At 40.1% G+C, this 15281-nt stretch overlaps 1 protein-coding gene across 11 annotated transcripts in view; it reads left to right on the top strand.

Annotated features, from left to right (window-relative positions):
• Positions 1-15281, top strand: part of LOC122554598 (dynamin-2-like) — a 208115-nt gene that overhangs the window by 66546 nt on the left and 126288 nt on the right. For 8 of the 11 annotated variants that reach the window (XM_043699882.1, XM_043699883.1, XM_043699887.1 and 5 more), the window contains 5 exons: positions 4026-4186; positions 5067-5209; positions 8419-8554; positions 9172-9239; positions 14926-15064. In XM_043699882.1, coding sequence (XP_043555817.1) covers positions 4026-4186; positions 5067-5209; positions 8419-8554; positions 9172-9239; positions 14926-15064 — 647 coding nt within the window. The remainder of the gene's footprint in view (positions 1-4025; positions 4187-5066; positions 5210-8418; positions 8555-9171; positions 9240-14925; positions 15065-15281) is intronic. The other 3 variants (XM_043699886.1, XM_043699888.1, XM_043699885.1) reach the window with 2 other exon arrangements.

Below are 15281 nucleotides of genomic sequence, written 5' to 3' on the forward strand. Positions count from 1 at the left end.
TTAGTAAAAATGTTTTTTTTAACCTGATCATGTATGTACAGTAGCCATCTTCCATTGCAGACATGTGGCATGGAATCATGCTCCTATCTCTCAGGTAATGATTTAGCAGAGCAGCCTTGACCGTCCAGTAGACGTGAAGCTACAAAGTAACACAAGGCAATCATCTATGTTTCTATAACACCTTCAAGGAAGTGGTATCGCTTTAACCCTGTTCTAAGAACACGAGCTCTGGAAACAAGTGCAATCGCAAAGATTACCCTGCAAAATTATGCAGAATCTGTAGAAATTGTTCAGTGGGATATGGCAAAATTGATAATCGACTTGCCAAATTAGTCAGAAGGGACATTCTTGGGAATTGAGATTACACGTATCTCAATGTTCACCTTAGTAAGCTGCTCTTCTGAAATATGTTTTGTTTTTTGCTTGTTAACGATAAAGTGATATGGACATATGAATTCAAAACTCATCATGGCACTTGTTAATTTGTTCCAAGAGTGTGGCACTGGAAAAGCACAGCAGGTCAGGCAGCATCTGAGGAGCAGGAAAATTGATGTTTCAGGCATAAGCCCTTCACCAGGAGTGAGGCTTGTGGGCCGGGGGCTGAGAGCTAACTGGGAGGTGACTGGGGGGAAGGTAGCTGGGAATGTATTACGTAGATGAAGGTGATAGGTCGGAGAAGAGAGTGGAGTGGATAAGTGGGAAGGAATATGGACAGATCAAGCAGGCGGTGCTGAATTGGAGGCTTGGGACTGGGATAGGGTAGGGGGGGAGGGGAAATGAGGAAACTGTTGAAATTCACATTGATTCTATGTGGTTGCAGAGTCCCAAGGTGGAAGATAAGGCATTCTTCCTCCAGGCATCAGGTGATTGGGGTTTGGCGATGGAGGAGGCCCAGGACCTGCATGTCCTTGGTGGAGTGGGAGGGGGAATTAAAGAGTTCGGCCACTGGGCAGTGGGGTGGTTGGTGCGGGTGAACAGAGATGTTCTCTGAAACGATCTGCAAGTTGGCGTCCTGTCTCCCCGATATAGAGGAAACCATATTGGGTGCAACAGATACGTAGATGATGTGTGGGGAAGTACAAGTAAATTTCTGTCGGATGTGGAAGAATCATTTTGGGCCTTGGATGAAGATGAGGGTGGGAGCTGTGGGTGCAGATTTTGCATTTCCTGCGTTGGCAGGGAAGAGAAGATGCCGGGAGTTGGGTGTGGGCGGGGGGAGGTGCGTGGAGCGTGGATCTGAAAAGAGAGTCACGGTCTCTCTGAAATGCAGATAGGGGTGGGGAAGGAAATATATCCCTAGTGGTAGGGTTATTTGTAGGTGGCAGAAGAGGCAAAGGATGATGCGATGTACCTTGAGGTTAGTGGGGTGGAAGATGAGTTTTGTCTGGGGTTACACATCTATCCACCATGACAAAAGCCTCCAACCCCTCTGTTTCTTCCTCTCATGCCGACCCAACCAGTACCTTTCAACTGACACTCTAGTTCAACTTACCCTCAACAACTTCTCCTTCCAATCCTCCCACTTCCTCCAAACCAAAGGGGTAGCCATGGGCTCCTGCATGGGCCCCAGCTATGCCTGTCTCTTTGTCAGGTAAATGGAACAACCAATCTTCCACAGCTACACCAGTACCATTCCCCACCTTTTCCTCCACTACATCGATGACTGTATTGGCATCACCTTGTGCTCCCACAACAAGGTTGGACAGTTCTTGAAATTCACCAACGCCTTCTACCCCAACCTCAAATTCATCTGCACCACTTAGGACACCTCCCTCCCCTTCCTGGACCTCTCCATCTCCATCTCTGGTGACCGACTAACCATGGACATCTACTCCAAACCCACCAACTCTCACAGCTACCTGGACTACACCTCCTTCCAACCTGTCTCCTGTAAAACTGCCATCCCTTATTCCCAATTCCTCCGTCTCCACCGCATCTGCTCCCGGGATGACCAAGTCCACCATTGAACATTCCAGATGGCCGCCTCCTTCAACGACCACAATTCCCCCCAACATGGTGGTTGATGCCCTTCAGCACATCTCCTCCACTTTCTGCACCTCCTCCCTTGAGCCCTACTCCTCCAATCTCAAAGAGGACAGAAACCCCCTCAGTCCTCACCTTCAACCCTACCAACCTCCGGATACATCACATTATCCTTTGCCACTTCTGCCACCGATAAACAGACCCCACCACTAGGGATATATTTCCCTCCCCAACCCTATCTGCATTTTGGAGAGATCATTCCTTCCGCAACTCCCTTTTCAGATCCATGCCCCCCACCAACCCACACCCCACTACTGACACCCTCTCGTGCCAACACAAGAAGTGCAAAACCTTGCCCACACTCGCCCACCCCCCTCCCCCCCTCCATCCAAGGGCCCAAAGGATCCTTTCACATCTGACAGAAACTTACCTATACTTCTACACACGTCATCTACTGTATCTTTTGCACCCGATCTGGTCTCCTCTGCGTCAGGGAGACGGGAAGTCAGCTTGCGATCATTTCAGAGTACATCTCTGGGACACCCGCACCAACCAACACCACCATCCTGTGGCCGAACACTTTAACGCTCCTTCCCACTCCACCAAAGACATGTAGGTCCTGGCCTCCTCCATCGCCAAACCGTAACCACCCAACGCCTGAAGGAGGAACGCCTCATCTTCCACCTTGGGACTGTGCAACCACATGGGATCAATGTGGATTTCACCAGTTTCCTCATTTTCCCCTTCCCCCATCTTATCCCAGTCCCAAGCCTCCAACTCAGCATCACCCTCTTGAACTGTCCTAACCTGTCCATCTTCCTTCCCACCTATTCGCTCCACCTACCTCTCCGACCTATCACCTTTGCCCCACACCTTCATCTACCTATCACATTCCCAGCTACCTACCCCCCCGGCCAACCCCCTCCCATTTATCTCTCAGCCTCCTTGGCCCACAAGCCTCATTCCTGATGAAGGGCTTATGCCCGAAACATCGATTTTCCTACTCCTCAGATGCTGCCTGACTTGCTGTGCTTTTCCAGCAGCACATTCTTGACTCAGATCTCCAGCATTTGCAGTTCTTCACCTAATTAGAGTCATAGAGATGTGCAGCATGGAAACAGATCCTTCGGTCCAACCCGTCCATGCCGACCAGATATCCCAACCCAATCTAGTCCCACCTGCCAGCAGCCGGCATATATCCCTCCAAACCCTTCCTATTCATATACCCATCCAAATGCCTCTTAAATGTTGCAATTGTACCAGCCTCCACCACATCGTTTAGCAGCTCATTCCATACACGTACCACCCTCTGTGTGAAAACGTTGCCCCTTAGGTCTCTTTTATATCTTTCCCCTCTCATCCTAAACCTATGTCCTCTAGTTCTGGACTCCCTGACCCCAGGGAAAAGACTTTGTCAATTTATCCTATCCGTGCCCCTCATAATTTTGTAAACCTCTATAAGGTTACCCCTCAGCCTCTGACGCTTCAGGGAAAACAGCCCCAGCCTGTTCAGCCTCTCCCTGGAGCTCAGATCCTCCAACCCTGGCAACATTCTTGTAAATCTTTTCTGAACCCTTTCAAGTTTCACAACATCTTTCCAATAGGAAGGAGACCAGAGTTGCATGCAATATTCCAACAGTGGCCTAACCAATGTCCTGTACAGCCGCAACATGACCTCCCAACTCCTGTACTCAATACTCTGACCAATAAAGGAAAGCATACCAAACGTCTTCTTCACTATCCTATCTACCTGCGATTCCACTTTATTAAACAAATTATTTAAAAAGTTGGTAAAAGTGACTATAATTGGTATTTAAAATCCAAGTGGTTTACTAAAAAGTAAACTTCTCTATATGCAATTCCAGCCCCATGCCAATCTATTTGACTCTTAACTCCATTCTCAAATGTCCTAAAAAGACATTCAGACCACCATCTTCTCAGGGGCAACTAGGGGTCAGTGTTGGACTTGCCAACAAAGCTCATATCCACAGTATAAAAAAATAAAACCATGAAGCTCCTATGTCTGTTTTCTTCGCTGCTAGGATACATTGGTGTTGTCAACAGAAGTCAAAAGGATATTGAAGGAAAAAAGGACATTAAAACGGCACTTGCAGCAGAAAGAAAATTTTTCCTTTCTCAGCCAGCATATAGACACATGGCAGAACGTATGGGAACACCATACCTCCAGAAGCTGCTTAATGAGGTGAGTTGTTAGAATGGAACACTGCATAGTGTTTACTGTGATTATTTATGTGTTAGTTTAATTGTCTGGAGGTATTCTGCTGTGCATTGCTAATAGAATACTTTCAGAGGTAAGGTGAGTTTGCCATTCATATCCAAGCTGAATTTCATGAAAAGGATGCTGTTCTAAAATTACAGTAGATTCATTGCATTTCCACTTTCAGCTACTTATCAAATATAAAATAAATTAGTCAGGAGTGTGATGAAATACTCCTCACTTACCTAGTTGAATGAGCTCCAACAATATTCAAGATGCTTGACACCATCCAGGACAAAGCAGGCTGCTTAATTGGCGCTTGATTCAGTCACAAACATTCTGTCCCTCTACTATCCATGCTTGGTGGAAGCAGTGTGTGCCACCTACAAGATGCACTGCAAAACTTCACCAACACTTCTGAGACAGAGACTTCCAAACTCATGATCACGTCCATCGAGAAGGACAAGGACAGTAGATGCATTGGAATACCTCCTCCTACAAGTTCTCCTCTAAGCCAGTCACTGCCCTGACTTGGAAAGGTATCGCTGTTCCTTCACTGTTGCTGAGTCAAAATCTGGAATTCCCTCCCCAGTGGCATTGTGAGTCCACGTATAGCATGTGGACTGCAGCAACTCAGGAAAGCAACTCACCACCACCTTCTCAAGGGCAACTAAGGATGGGCAGTAAATGCCTGGCCCGGGCAGTGTTGCCTACATCCCAACTCTGAATAAAAAAGTACTTAAAATGTTCTGAGAAAGACATAGAACAACTTAATTTAAGTTGTCTTTTCAGAATGTATTGACATATCCATTTATTTTCCTGAATGTAGCTTGTATAGTTCAATATTTTGTTTCTTTTTCTTTAGCAACTAACTAACCACATTCGGGAAACACTTCCAGTATTGCGCAACAAGCTTCAGAGGCAGCTGTTATCTTTAGAAAAAGAAGTCGAGGAATATAAGGACTGCCGACCTGATGACCCTGCCATAACAACCAAAGCTCTTTTGCTGTATGTTAATTATGCTTGATTGATTATGAAACTTATTTGTTTAACTGTATGGACTGTAGCGATTCCGTTTACTTGAAGATCCCTTGTGGATTTAACCACAGCTAAAATTATTACATACAGTACAAAGTGATTTCTAGGCGGATCCTTGGCCTGGGGTGCTGCAATGCAGAATGATCCTAGCCTCTGGTCACATGATAAGATCATGGCCCATCTACAAATTGAGTTTTTAAAGCAGCGCTGCTTTTAAAGCAAGATTACAACATGGATTTCTTGAACTTTGTGTGATAATTGTTTGTGGTTCTCAGTCCTAAATGACTTAGCGTTAATTTTAAAATAACCCTGTTTGTTCCAATTGCTCTATTGGTAGAAATAGTTTTGTTTATCTACACTACCAGTGTCTTTATCTACACTACCAGTGTCTTTATCATTTAAAAGAAGGTGATTATTCCGCCTATTGTGTCTGCACTGGCTTTCCATACGTGCATCATGTACTGGTGCTATGCTCCTGCCTTTTTGTAACTTTGCCTTTTTTTATCCTATCTGAATAATCATTCAGTGCTTTGTTGAATGCCCCAATGGAATCTGATCTAAGCACTCCTGTGTAAAAAGATTTTTTGTAATATTTGCTACATCTGTGCCCTTTGATTCTCTACTCTTTAGTAAGTGGAAACAGTTTCTTGTGGATTACTCTATCCAGACCCCTCGTGATTTTCAAAACTTTTTTTTTGAACCCCTACAATTTGAAACAGGTCATTCGATCCAATAAGTCTATAACTAACCCACTGAAGAGCATCTCACCCAGACCTGTCCCCCTACCGTATAGATTTCATGGTTAACACGTGTAATTTAGACATTCTCCCTGTGTCTGCATGGGTTTCCTCTCACAATCCAAGGATGTGCAGGTTAGGTGAATTGGCAATGCTAAATTGTCCATAGTGTTCAGGGAAATGTAGATTACATGCATTAGTCAGAGGTAAATGTAGGGGAATGGGTCTGGGTGGGTTACTCTTTGGAGCTGCTCGTTGGATGCTGCCTGAATTGCTGTGCTCTTCCAGCACCACTGATCCAGAATTCCTGTGGTTAATGGCAATATCTAGAATCTCTATGTCTTGTCGAGATTTACATATGCAGTTTTAGGGAGCTGGTAAGGTCAGTAAGGTCAGAATTGCAAGCAGCGCACGTTTTGCTGCTTTACACTAATATTTTTCAGTTTGTGTTAAAAGTTCACTCATACAATGCCAATTTAGATTTTTATGAAGCCATGAAATACAGTCATGGCGATGACATTTTAGCACCTTCGCATAGCTTTGAAAATGAAATGGAATTATATTTTTTGAAATATTGTACTTCAGAACTTGTTATTTTGCAAAAGTAACACATGAGACTGTTGAGCATTAGTGGCTATGTCAAAGCTTCTTAGAACATGTATCCAAAGACCACTGGATTATTCTTGTGCTGTTGACCATGAAAAATAAAGGAGCTACTGAAATTTGAGAGGTTGGCTTAATTTTATAATGGAACAATGCACGTAAATGATATCCTAGTCATTATCATGCAATTGCATAAATGCAATTTACAGAGGGCTAACCTCACAAGCTGTCAGTTACCAAAAGTTCAAACTAGATCCATCCTTCTAAAAATTTTTTAATAACCCAGAATAACTGGTGTTCTAGAAGGTAATGCTTTAATGAGGTTAATGTTCATGTCTGGTTGGTTTTACCCATTCTAAGATGTCACACACAGTCATTAGTTGGAGACAAGGAGATCTGCTGTAACTTTCAGAGGGAAAAGACATATCTGTACCAGCTCCGTGCTGTCTGAGTAATTTTGCCTGACTAAATGTAGTGTGACTAATTGCTATCATGCAATAAGCTCTCCTTGTTATCACAGAACAGTGTCACTTCTGTAGATTATCTATGGTGGTGGATCATTGGACAGGCCCAAAACAGGGGAAGATTTGTGGCAGCTAAGTACCTCAAACAACTCTTAAGCAGTGCCGCATTCTAGTGGAGGTGGCAACACAACAAGATACAGCTGGTATCATGTGGGAAAATACCACAACTGTATTTTAAATGAAAAACATATTTGCCAATAGCCTCAGCTATTTGTCAATGATTGCCTCTCTCCCTTCAGTTTTTTAAATTGTCTCATGTGATTTTAAAATGCAGTCTCAAGAATGGCATGTCTATCTCTCTCTTTCTCTCTCCCTGTCAGCTCAATGAAACTTCAAAATATGGCAAAAGTGGGTACTGCAGATGCTGGAGATTAGAGTCAAGATTAGAGTGGTGGTGGAAAAGCACAGCAGGTCAAGCAGCACTCGAGGAGCAGGAAAATCGATGTTTTGGGCAAAAGCCCTTCATCAGGAATGGTGACGAAGGGCTTTTGCCCGAAAAGTCGATTTTTCTGCTCCTCGGATGCTGCCTGACCTGCTGTGCTTTTGCAGCACTACTTTAATCTTGACTTCAAAATATGGCAGTCAACCATGTTTCAAGTTGGCTGATTTCCTGTTAAGACTAAGCTTCCAGATTTAAATTTATAAAAATGGTATAATTTAACAAGATCTGTTTAAGCAAAACATGGCACTCAACAAAATATTACATCTGTATTAGTCAATGAGTTTAATGTTGACTATTGGATTGCTGTTGAAGACAGAGCATATTGACCTGATTCAGTAGTGAAGTTTGGCTTTGATACTGACAACCTGCATTTAAATTTGCTTTGTGAGCTTATTGGGTTATAATAGATGCCAAGGTGCAACCCATCACTCTTTGGTCTTGGGAATGTTATATTCTTGGGATGCTGATAGAAGTCCACAAAAAGATGCTTGGGAAGTGTGATATTAAGGCAGTGGCTTGAATATTTTCTGACTGTTTCTTAATTGGAATACCAGTACTTATGGACAGATATGTGCTTATAACCTCTCCTTAATATCAATATCAGAAGCCTAATTAGGAGACTGATCTTCATGATGTTTCAAGCGGGCACTCAGTAATAGGGCTCAGTGGACTTATTTAAGATAATGGGGCTGTCAGCCTCATTTTTATACCCTTAATGACCAAATAAAAATTGTTATTGATGCATGGAGTAGGAGGTGACCTGGGAGGTGGGGAAGACAGTTGAGACATAAATGGAATTGAGTCGTTGGTTTGTCCTTAATTATTATGCATGTGAAAAAGATAATTACTAAGCATGCTTTTCCACTTAATCAGGATGGTAAAGCAGTTTTCTGTGGATTTTGACAAAAGAATTGAAGGATCGGGTGATCAGGTGGATACATTAGAATTATCTGGTGGAGCAAGAATCAACAAAGTTTTCCATGAACGATTTCCTTTTGAACTCGTAAAGGTATTACTGTTTCCAGAAACATTTAATTTGAAAGTAAGAATGAATTAACAGACAGTAAGATGGAATCAAATAATTAACAATGTTAGATAATGACAATGAAGACAGTTGTATTACATGCTTCAGTAGTTATTTTAACCTATCTATTAAAATGTTAAATAGAAGACATTTCATAGAGCATCATTCTCACTACCGATTGTAAAGTTCATTCTAAAGTTAAGAAATAATGCATCCCAATAAGTTGAATAAAATATATAATAGTTGCCACATGTAAAAAGAAACAATTGCAACATTAGGAATTCTCAAAAATGCACTTGTTCTTGTTTTAGTTCAATTAGATTGTAACATTGCTATGTCTTGTTGAATAATGTCACAAATGTTCCGAAGTGTAATCATTATATTCATTGTAGAATTTAACATTTTTAAAATTTTCACTTCAATATTTTTGATTCATTGTTTCAAAGCTTAGAATTAGTGACCACAATATGTGCATTTTTAAAACTTGAAAACTCAAAATGAAGAGACGGCAACTTTATTTTATTTGCATTCCATAAGATGGCTGCTGATGTCACTGTTTCTCACTTTCTGATGTGGAAGACCATATTCTTTCAATTTTATAGATGGAATTTGACGAAAAGGAGCTGCGGCGAGAAATTAGCTATGCTATTAAGAACATCCATGGTATCAGGCAAGTTGATTCTATGGACTATTGTTGAACAGTTCCATGAAAGTTATGTATTTTAACTGATTAAGTAGAAGAAAATCAAATTATATACGTGCACCACAGCCTGTTATTTTAAATCCAATATTCTAAATCAGGAGTAATCTGGATAAACAATAGTAGCAATATTCATCTGCTAAAAGAAAGAAATCAATGCTATCTTCACTTGTATTCTTTACAGCTTTTACTATTAAGATTGGAACACATGGGCAAGATAAGTATTATAGAAGAGACATTACTTTGGAAGCAATCTCTCAGATTGCATGTGTTATAACATAGTATATTGCAGGACAGAAACAGGGCATTTAGCCCAGTAGTTCTCTACTGATGTTTACGTTTCGCATCAGCCTCCTTTTCTTTTTTGTGTAATCCTGTCCTTTCATTCGTTCGTCTTGTGCTTATCCAACTTATATCTATTCAATTCATCTCAGCTACTCTCTGTGGTAATAAGTTCCACATTCTAACCACTCTAAGTGAAGAGGTTGTTGCTGATTTATAAATGAATATCTTATGTTTATGGCAAATGTTCAGGTTGCTCCTGCATGTGAATTGACTTTTATTCAATTAAATTGTTTCATAACTTTAAAACCTTGATGAGCCCATCCCCCAGCCTTCAGTCTTCGAGTGAAAAGATACCGTTTATTCAATCTTTCCAGACTGCTAAAACCATTTAGTTCTGGTATAAATCCAATTTTTTTTTTCTGTAAGCAATACAGAAATTGGCGGAAAGGCTCAGCAGATCTGGCAGCATCAGTGGAGAGAAATCAGAGTTAATGTTTCGGGTTCAGTGACCTTTTTTATTGCACCTTTTTTTGCGGCTCACTATCCTTTTTGTATCTAGAGACCTGAACTCTCCACAGTATTTCATGTGTGACCTAATTCAGATCCTGTATAAGCTTAATAGAACTTTTCACATTTATCCTTCCAGAAATTGATCTCTGTTTCTACTTTTACTGATCTGGAGCCCAGATCTCTCTATTTCTCCACCCCAAATGCTAATGCTGCAAAATTCAGTCAGGTGTGTAAATCAGCACTGGAATTGTGATGAGCTAATCACCTGCATCTATTCCTTCTGAAATAAACAGCACTTAAACTTTATGCTGCCTGTGCATCTAACCATGATTGTAGTGTGGTGCTAAATTTGCTGTTGACTGTGCATATTAGAGAACGACTTAAAAAATATTGGGTCTGTGGACTAGGAGTCCAATGCCATGATGACAAATGGCACTTACTCTGGGGAAAACTGAAGGCATCCTCTGCAGTGGTCCACAAAGCAACGTGATTGTATGCTGATTGCATGTTATGTGGTAGCCAGTTTCTCGTCGTATGCATGCTGCCCTCATGCGCCTGCATTGTGAACTGGGACCATTAACCAGGTTGTCAATGCATGGCTCCTGTTACCTCACTTCTCTTTTGTTTCTCCTGGTATCTGAAGTGCTGATGCAGCACCAAGCTAGTGCAGAATAAAGACCTCATGACTGCTGCCAAGTTCCTGGGCATTGATCTTTATGACATAGAGTCATAGAGCTGTACAGCATGGAAACAGACCCTTCAGTCTAACTCGTTCATGCCAATCAGATATGCTAAACTAATGTAGTCCCTTTTTCTAGCATTTGGCCCATTTCCCTCTAAAGACTTACTATTCATCTGGATGGGTATATGCCTTCTAAATGTTATAATTGTACCAGTCTCCACCACTTTCTCTGGCAGCTCATTGCATACACGCACCACCCTCTGCATAAAAGTTGCCGCTCTTTCCCTTCTCACTTTAAACCTCCGATCTCTAGTTTTGGACTTCCCTATCCTGGGGAAAAGACCTTAGCTATTCACCATATCCATGCATCTTATGATTTTATAGATTTGTATAAGTTCACCCCTCAGCCTCTGACACTCTAGGGAAAATACGCCCAAGCCTATTCAGCATGTCTCCTTAGCTTGAATCCTTCAACCTGGCAACATCCTTGTGAATCTTTTCTGAACCCTTTCAAATTTCACAACATCCTTTTTATTAGCAGGGAAAACAGAATTGAATGCTGAATATGGTGACAGACAAACAGGACATGGAGGGGATACAGCTTTTTGAGGTTGTACTTCCTTTTGTGAACTTAGCTCAGTACTTGCACAGCTATATATGTGTAATCAGTGAAATCCTGTTTCATGGGAAAGCCTGGTAAAGAGAAATGATTGCTCTACCTGTTTGTCTATAAAAGGTGCATTTCCCTTCACTTTGCAGACTGAAGTTACATATCAGTGAACAGCAGACTGTCAAATATTGGAGATTCTCCTGTTGCCATGTAAAAGGAGCCCAATATGAAGGTGTTCACAGCCAGTCACCTTAATGTGTGCTGACAGTGACATCCCTGTTCTGCTTTCAGGTAGTAGTTTTCATGAGTACCTCAGAGACTAGCTGTGAAGGCGAACAGTAATGCCCATGACTGGTAGCAAGCAGTTTGTACATCACCAGTGAAGTGAGAACCAAAGCTTCATTATGTGCCACAGCATTGATGTAAAAGAGCTATACATACATCCAATTTTCTAATTCTGCAACCATAAGCATAAGTTAATTTGCAATTAACATGAAAATTGTTGCTGATTCCTTTAAATAATGTTGGAGGAATGCCCTTTGTTAAACTACATTTAAGCAGAGTCTGAGTGACACTTTTAGTACGAGCTTTATTGTCGTCAACCACACTCTCTAAAAGGTACATCCATTGTTTACTAGAAATGACAATAGTTTGTAAATGCAAAGTGTGTGACTGCTTTGCGAAATGCCTCTGCTCTGTCTGCAGGAATGATTCTGACCTCTCAGTTGCTTGCTATTTCAATAAATACCTTGCTCTCATGCTAACATTTCTGTCATGGATCTGTTGCAATGTTCCGATCAAGCACAATGCAAGCTCAAGGAACAGGGCCTCATTTTCTAGTTAGGCACTTTACAGTCTCAAGGTCTCAATATTGAATTCAGTAACTTCAGAAACTGACCACAAAACATGTGTTCTCTATTTTTCTTTTATTCTCCCTTTTCACCACTCCTGCCCCTCCACACACCCTACAGCCTTGTCTTGTGTACTTTGCTCTAAGTATAGAGGATCAATTCTCTCCCTTTCACACCTTAATTTACACCTATTTTAATTTTTCTTTATTTTCTCTACTAATAACAACCTCTTTGTTTATTGCACTGGCCCTTTGTCTCTGTAAAAATTACTGTAAAAAATTCCAACATGTTTCAATTCAGAAGAGTCATACTGGCCTTGAAATGTGAACTGTGTTTCTCTCTCCATGATTCCCTGTATTTGTTTCAGATTTCTAGCGACTGCAGGATTTTGACTTTAACCCTTAACATCATATGTTCCTTCATTCACTTGTGCCTCAGGCATTCCTTCAGACCGTATTAGATCACAATACACTTCCTGTTGCTGAATGCTGTACAATACATGGAGTCATTTCCAATTTTGCATATTTTCAGTACATTGTTTCAGTGTTTTACTGATGACCTACTTAAACAACCACACAGTGTGGTCCTTACCAGTGGTAAAGATGCTCTTTTAAACCCAGAGAGGCAATCAAACTATTGATAATGCACGACCAAATTTTGCAGCATTATTCCTGAGATTTTGATCTCCTTATTGTTTCTGCCAATCTCACCACCTAACACATGGCTATATTGACTTAGATAATGGTGTGTAATGTTGTTATCTGACAAGTATGATGTGCTGAATTGAAATATTTACATTTATTTAATTCTTGTGAATTGTATTTCAGGATTAAGACATTTAAAATTAGAATGTAATTTCATGATTACAGAATCTAGCTTTCTGTATCAAAAGTCTTCTGTTAAAAAGAGTTCACACATGATTCCTCCTTTGCCCATGATTGAAATTACCATGAATTATCCAAATTGGGAAAAACAACTATTGAAAAGAACTAAATGATTAAATTAACTCCAAAACTGGTGCGTTCACTGTTGTTGTCTTGTTTTGGCCAAAACTGTTTAAAACTAAATGGTTTCATGTGATTATCCTTTTGACCCTGTCTTTTTCATGTGTGATGGATGTGATTATTTGAAAAAAATGACGTGCTAAACCAATTGATTGATTAGAGCAACATTGGTAATGAGAAATTATCCAAAGATTTGCTCACTGCAATGAGTTCTGTTATTTTAGAGTTTTTATTTTTAAGTACTTCTTTTCCAAATCGGCAGAATTGATTGCAGTGTATTATTTTACTTTTCTAACTATGGAACAGAAGGTATACTGTTTCCTAATTTAAGTAGGAACACTGTTCACATTTGAATAAAAGTTTTTGTAATCAGTCTCCAGTTTTTATTCATAGCTTTCAAATGAACAGATATACATTTATCTGTCTTGTCACATTGAAAAATAGACAAACGTGTTCTCTGGATGTAAAGCAATTGTATAATGTTTGCTGCGGACAAAATTGTCTAATTTCATGATTCACTTGTTTTAAGAGTACAGGTTTTAATTTGCAGTTTGAGATGTTAAATACAAGACGATCTGGTAATGAATTAGTAACCTGATCTAATGTAATTGCAATTCAAAAAGTGGCTTATATTTACTCAATAAGGTCACAGTTAGAAGTGGGAAAATATAACGCAGTGGGAGTCATATTTTGTTGATGAGATGACAACAGTTGTCTCTATGAGAGATATAAATTATTGATGTGAATTCCAGAAACAGAAGGATTCATTGAAGGAAAGGTAACTTTGTTTACATCTCTGTGAGGTATTCCACGTGTGCCATGCTGCCATGACGATGGATTACAGGGAGGTTTTATCTTTCAATTTTGTGTGTGAGATTTCTTAAGAAACAGGCATTTAGAACCTAGGAACACCTTTAAGAAACAAAAGGAGAATTTGGCAGAAGTTGTTGACCATAGCAAAGAGGAATTAGAAATGAGGGATGTTTTCTGAAGCTTTCTGGTCATTGAGCAAAAAAGCAATGAAACCCTTGCTAGATCTGGAATGTCCACAATCATGAACTGCTTAAGCTGAGGGAGAGGATCAACTGGATGCTAATGAAAGGACCCCAAGAAATTGCATACCTCAGAATAATGGGAGTACTGAGGAGAATCAAAGTGAATTCCTGGGAACTGTTGTTGGGTCCAAGAAGAATTGAAGGAACCTGCAAGAGTTTATAATGTATAAGGGAGCTCTTGAGTGGAAATGAAAGCAGAACCAAGAATGTCCTTTTGAGACTTTTATGCTTATGGAATAAATGTTTACAAAATATTGTGTTAATTCAGTCACCTTTTTCTTGTACAGTAAAACAGTTTCATTAAAATGATAAATATTGTGGCATGCTTCTTTAATTTAAGCACTATAAAAGTTTTAAATTCTTTTTAAAAGTTACTGATCTCATGTAAGATAGTTACAAATGCAATCAAGTATATTAAGATTTCTATCACAGTTATGTAGCTGATATTTGAACTTTTATTTAGGTCTGACTTTATTTATCTTGGGTTCAATTTTCTCTTAATTATTCTGCTTTTTCTCAGTATTATAAGAGTTATACTCTGAATAATTTCAATGATTGCTTTGGAAGACTGGAAGTTTTGTTAAAGGATTAATGTGCAATGTCATTTTCGTGACATCTGTGTCAAGATTGATATTTGTGTTTGTCTTTAATGTTTACAGACCAGGTTTGTTTACCCCTGACATGGCCTTTGAAACTATTGTGAAGAAACAGATTGTGAAACTCAAGGAGCCTTGCCTGAAGTGTGTGGATTTGGTTATCCAAGAATTAATACATACAGTTAGACAGTGTAGTTGTAAGGTAACAAAATTAAAATTACGCAGCTTCGATTTTTCATGTTTTATCTTGCTAAAACAAATATTTTAACATTCAATAAAAGGCTTATCCTCCTGTCCAGTGACATTGTACGAGTCATATCTGTCATTGGGAGCTTGATGCTTGCAATCATTAATATCTTATTGGGAAATGGAATATCAGTTTTCTTATATATTTAAGTATCCAAATTACTAATCAGTGA

Source organism: Chiloscyllium plagiosum, chromosome 11, assembly GCF_004010195.1.
Source record: "Chiloscyllium plagiosum isolate BGI_BamShark_2017 chromosome 11, ASM401019v2, whole genome shotgun sequence".
NCBI lineage: Eukaryota > Metazoa > Chordata > Chondrichthyes > Orectolobiformes > Hemiscylliidae > Chiloscyllium > Chiloscyllium plagiosum.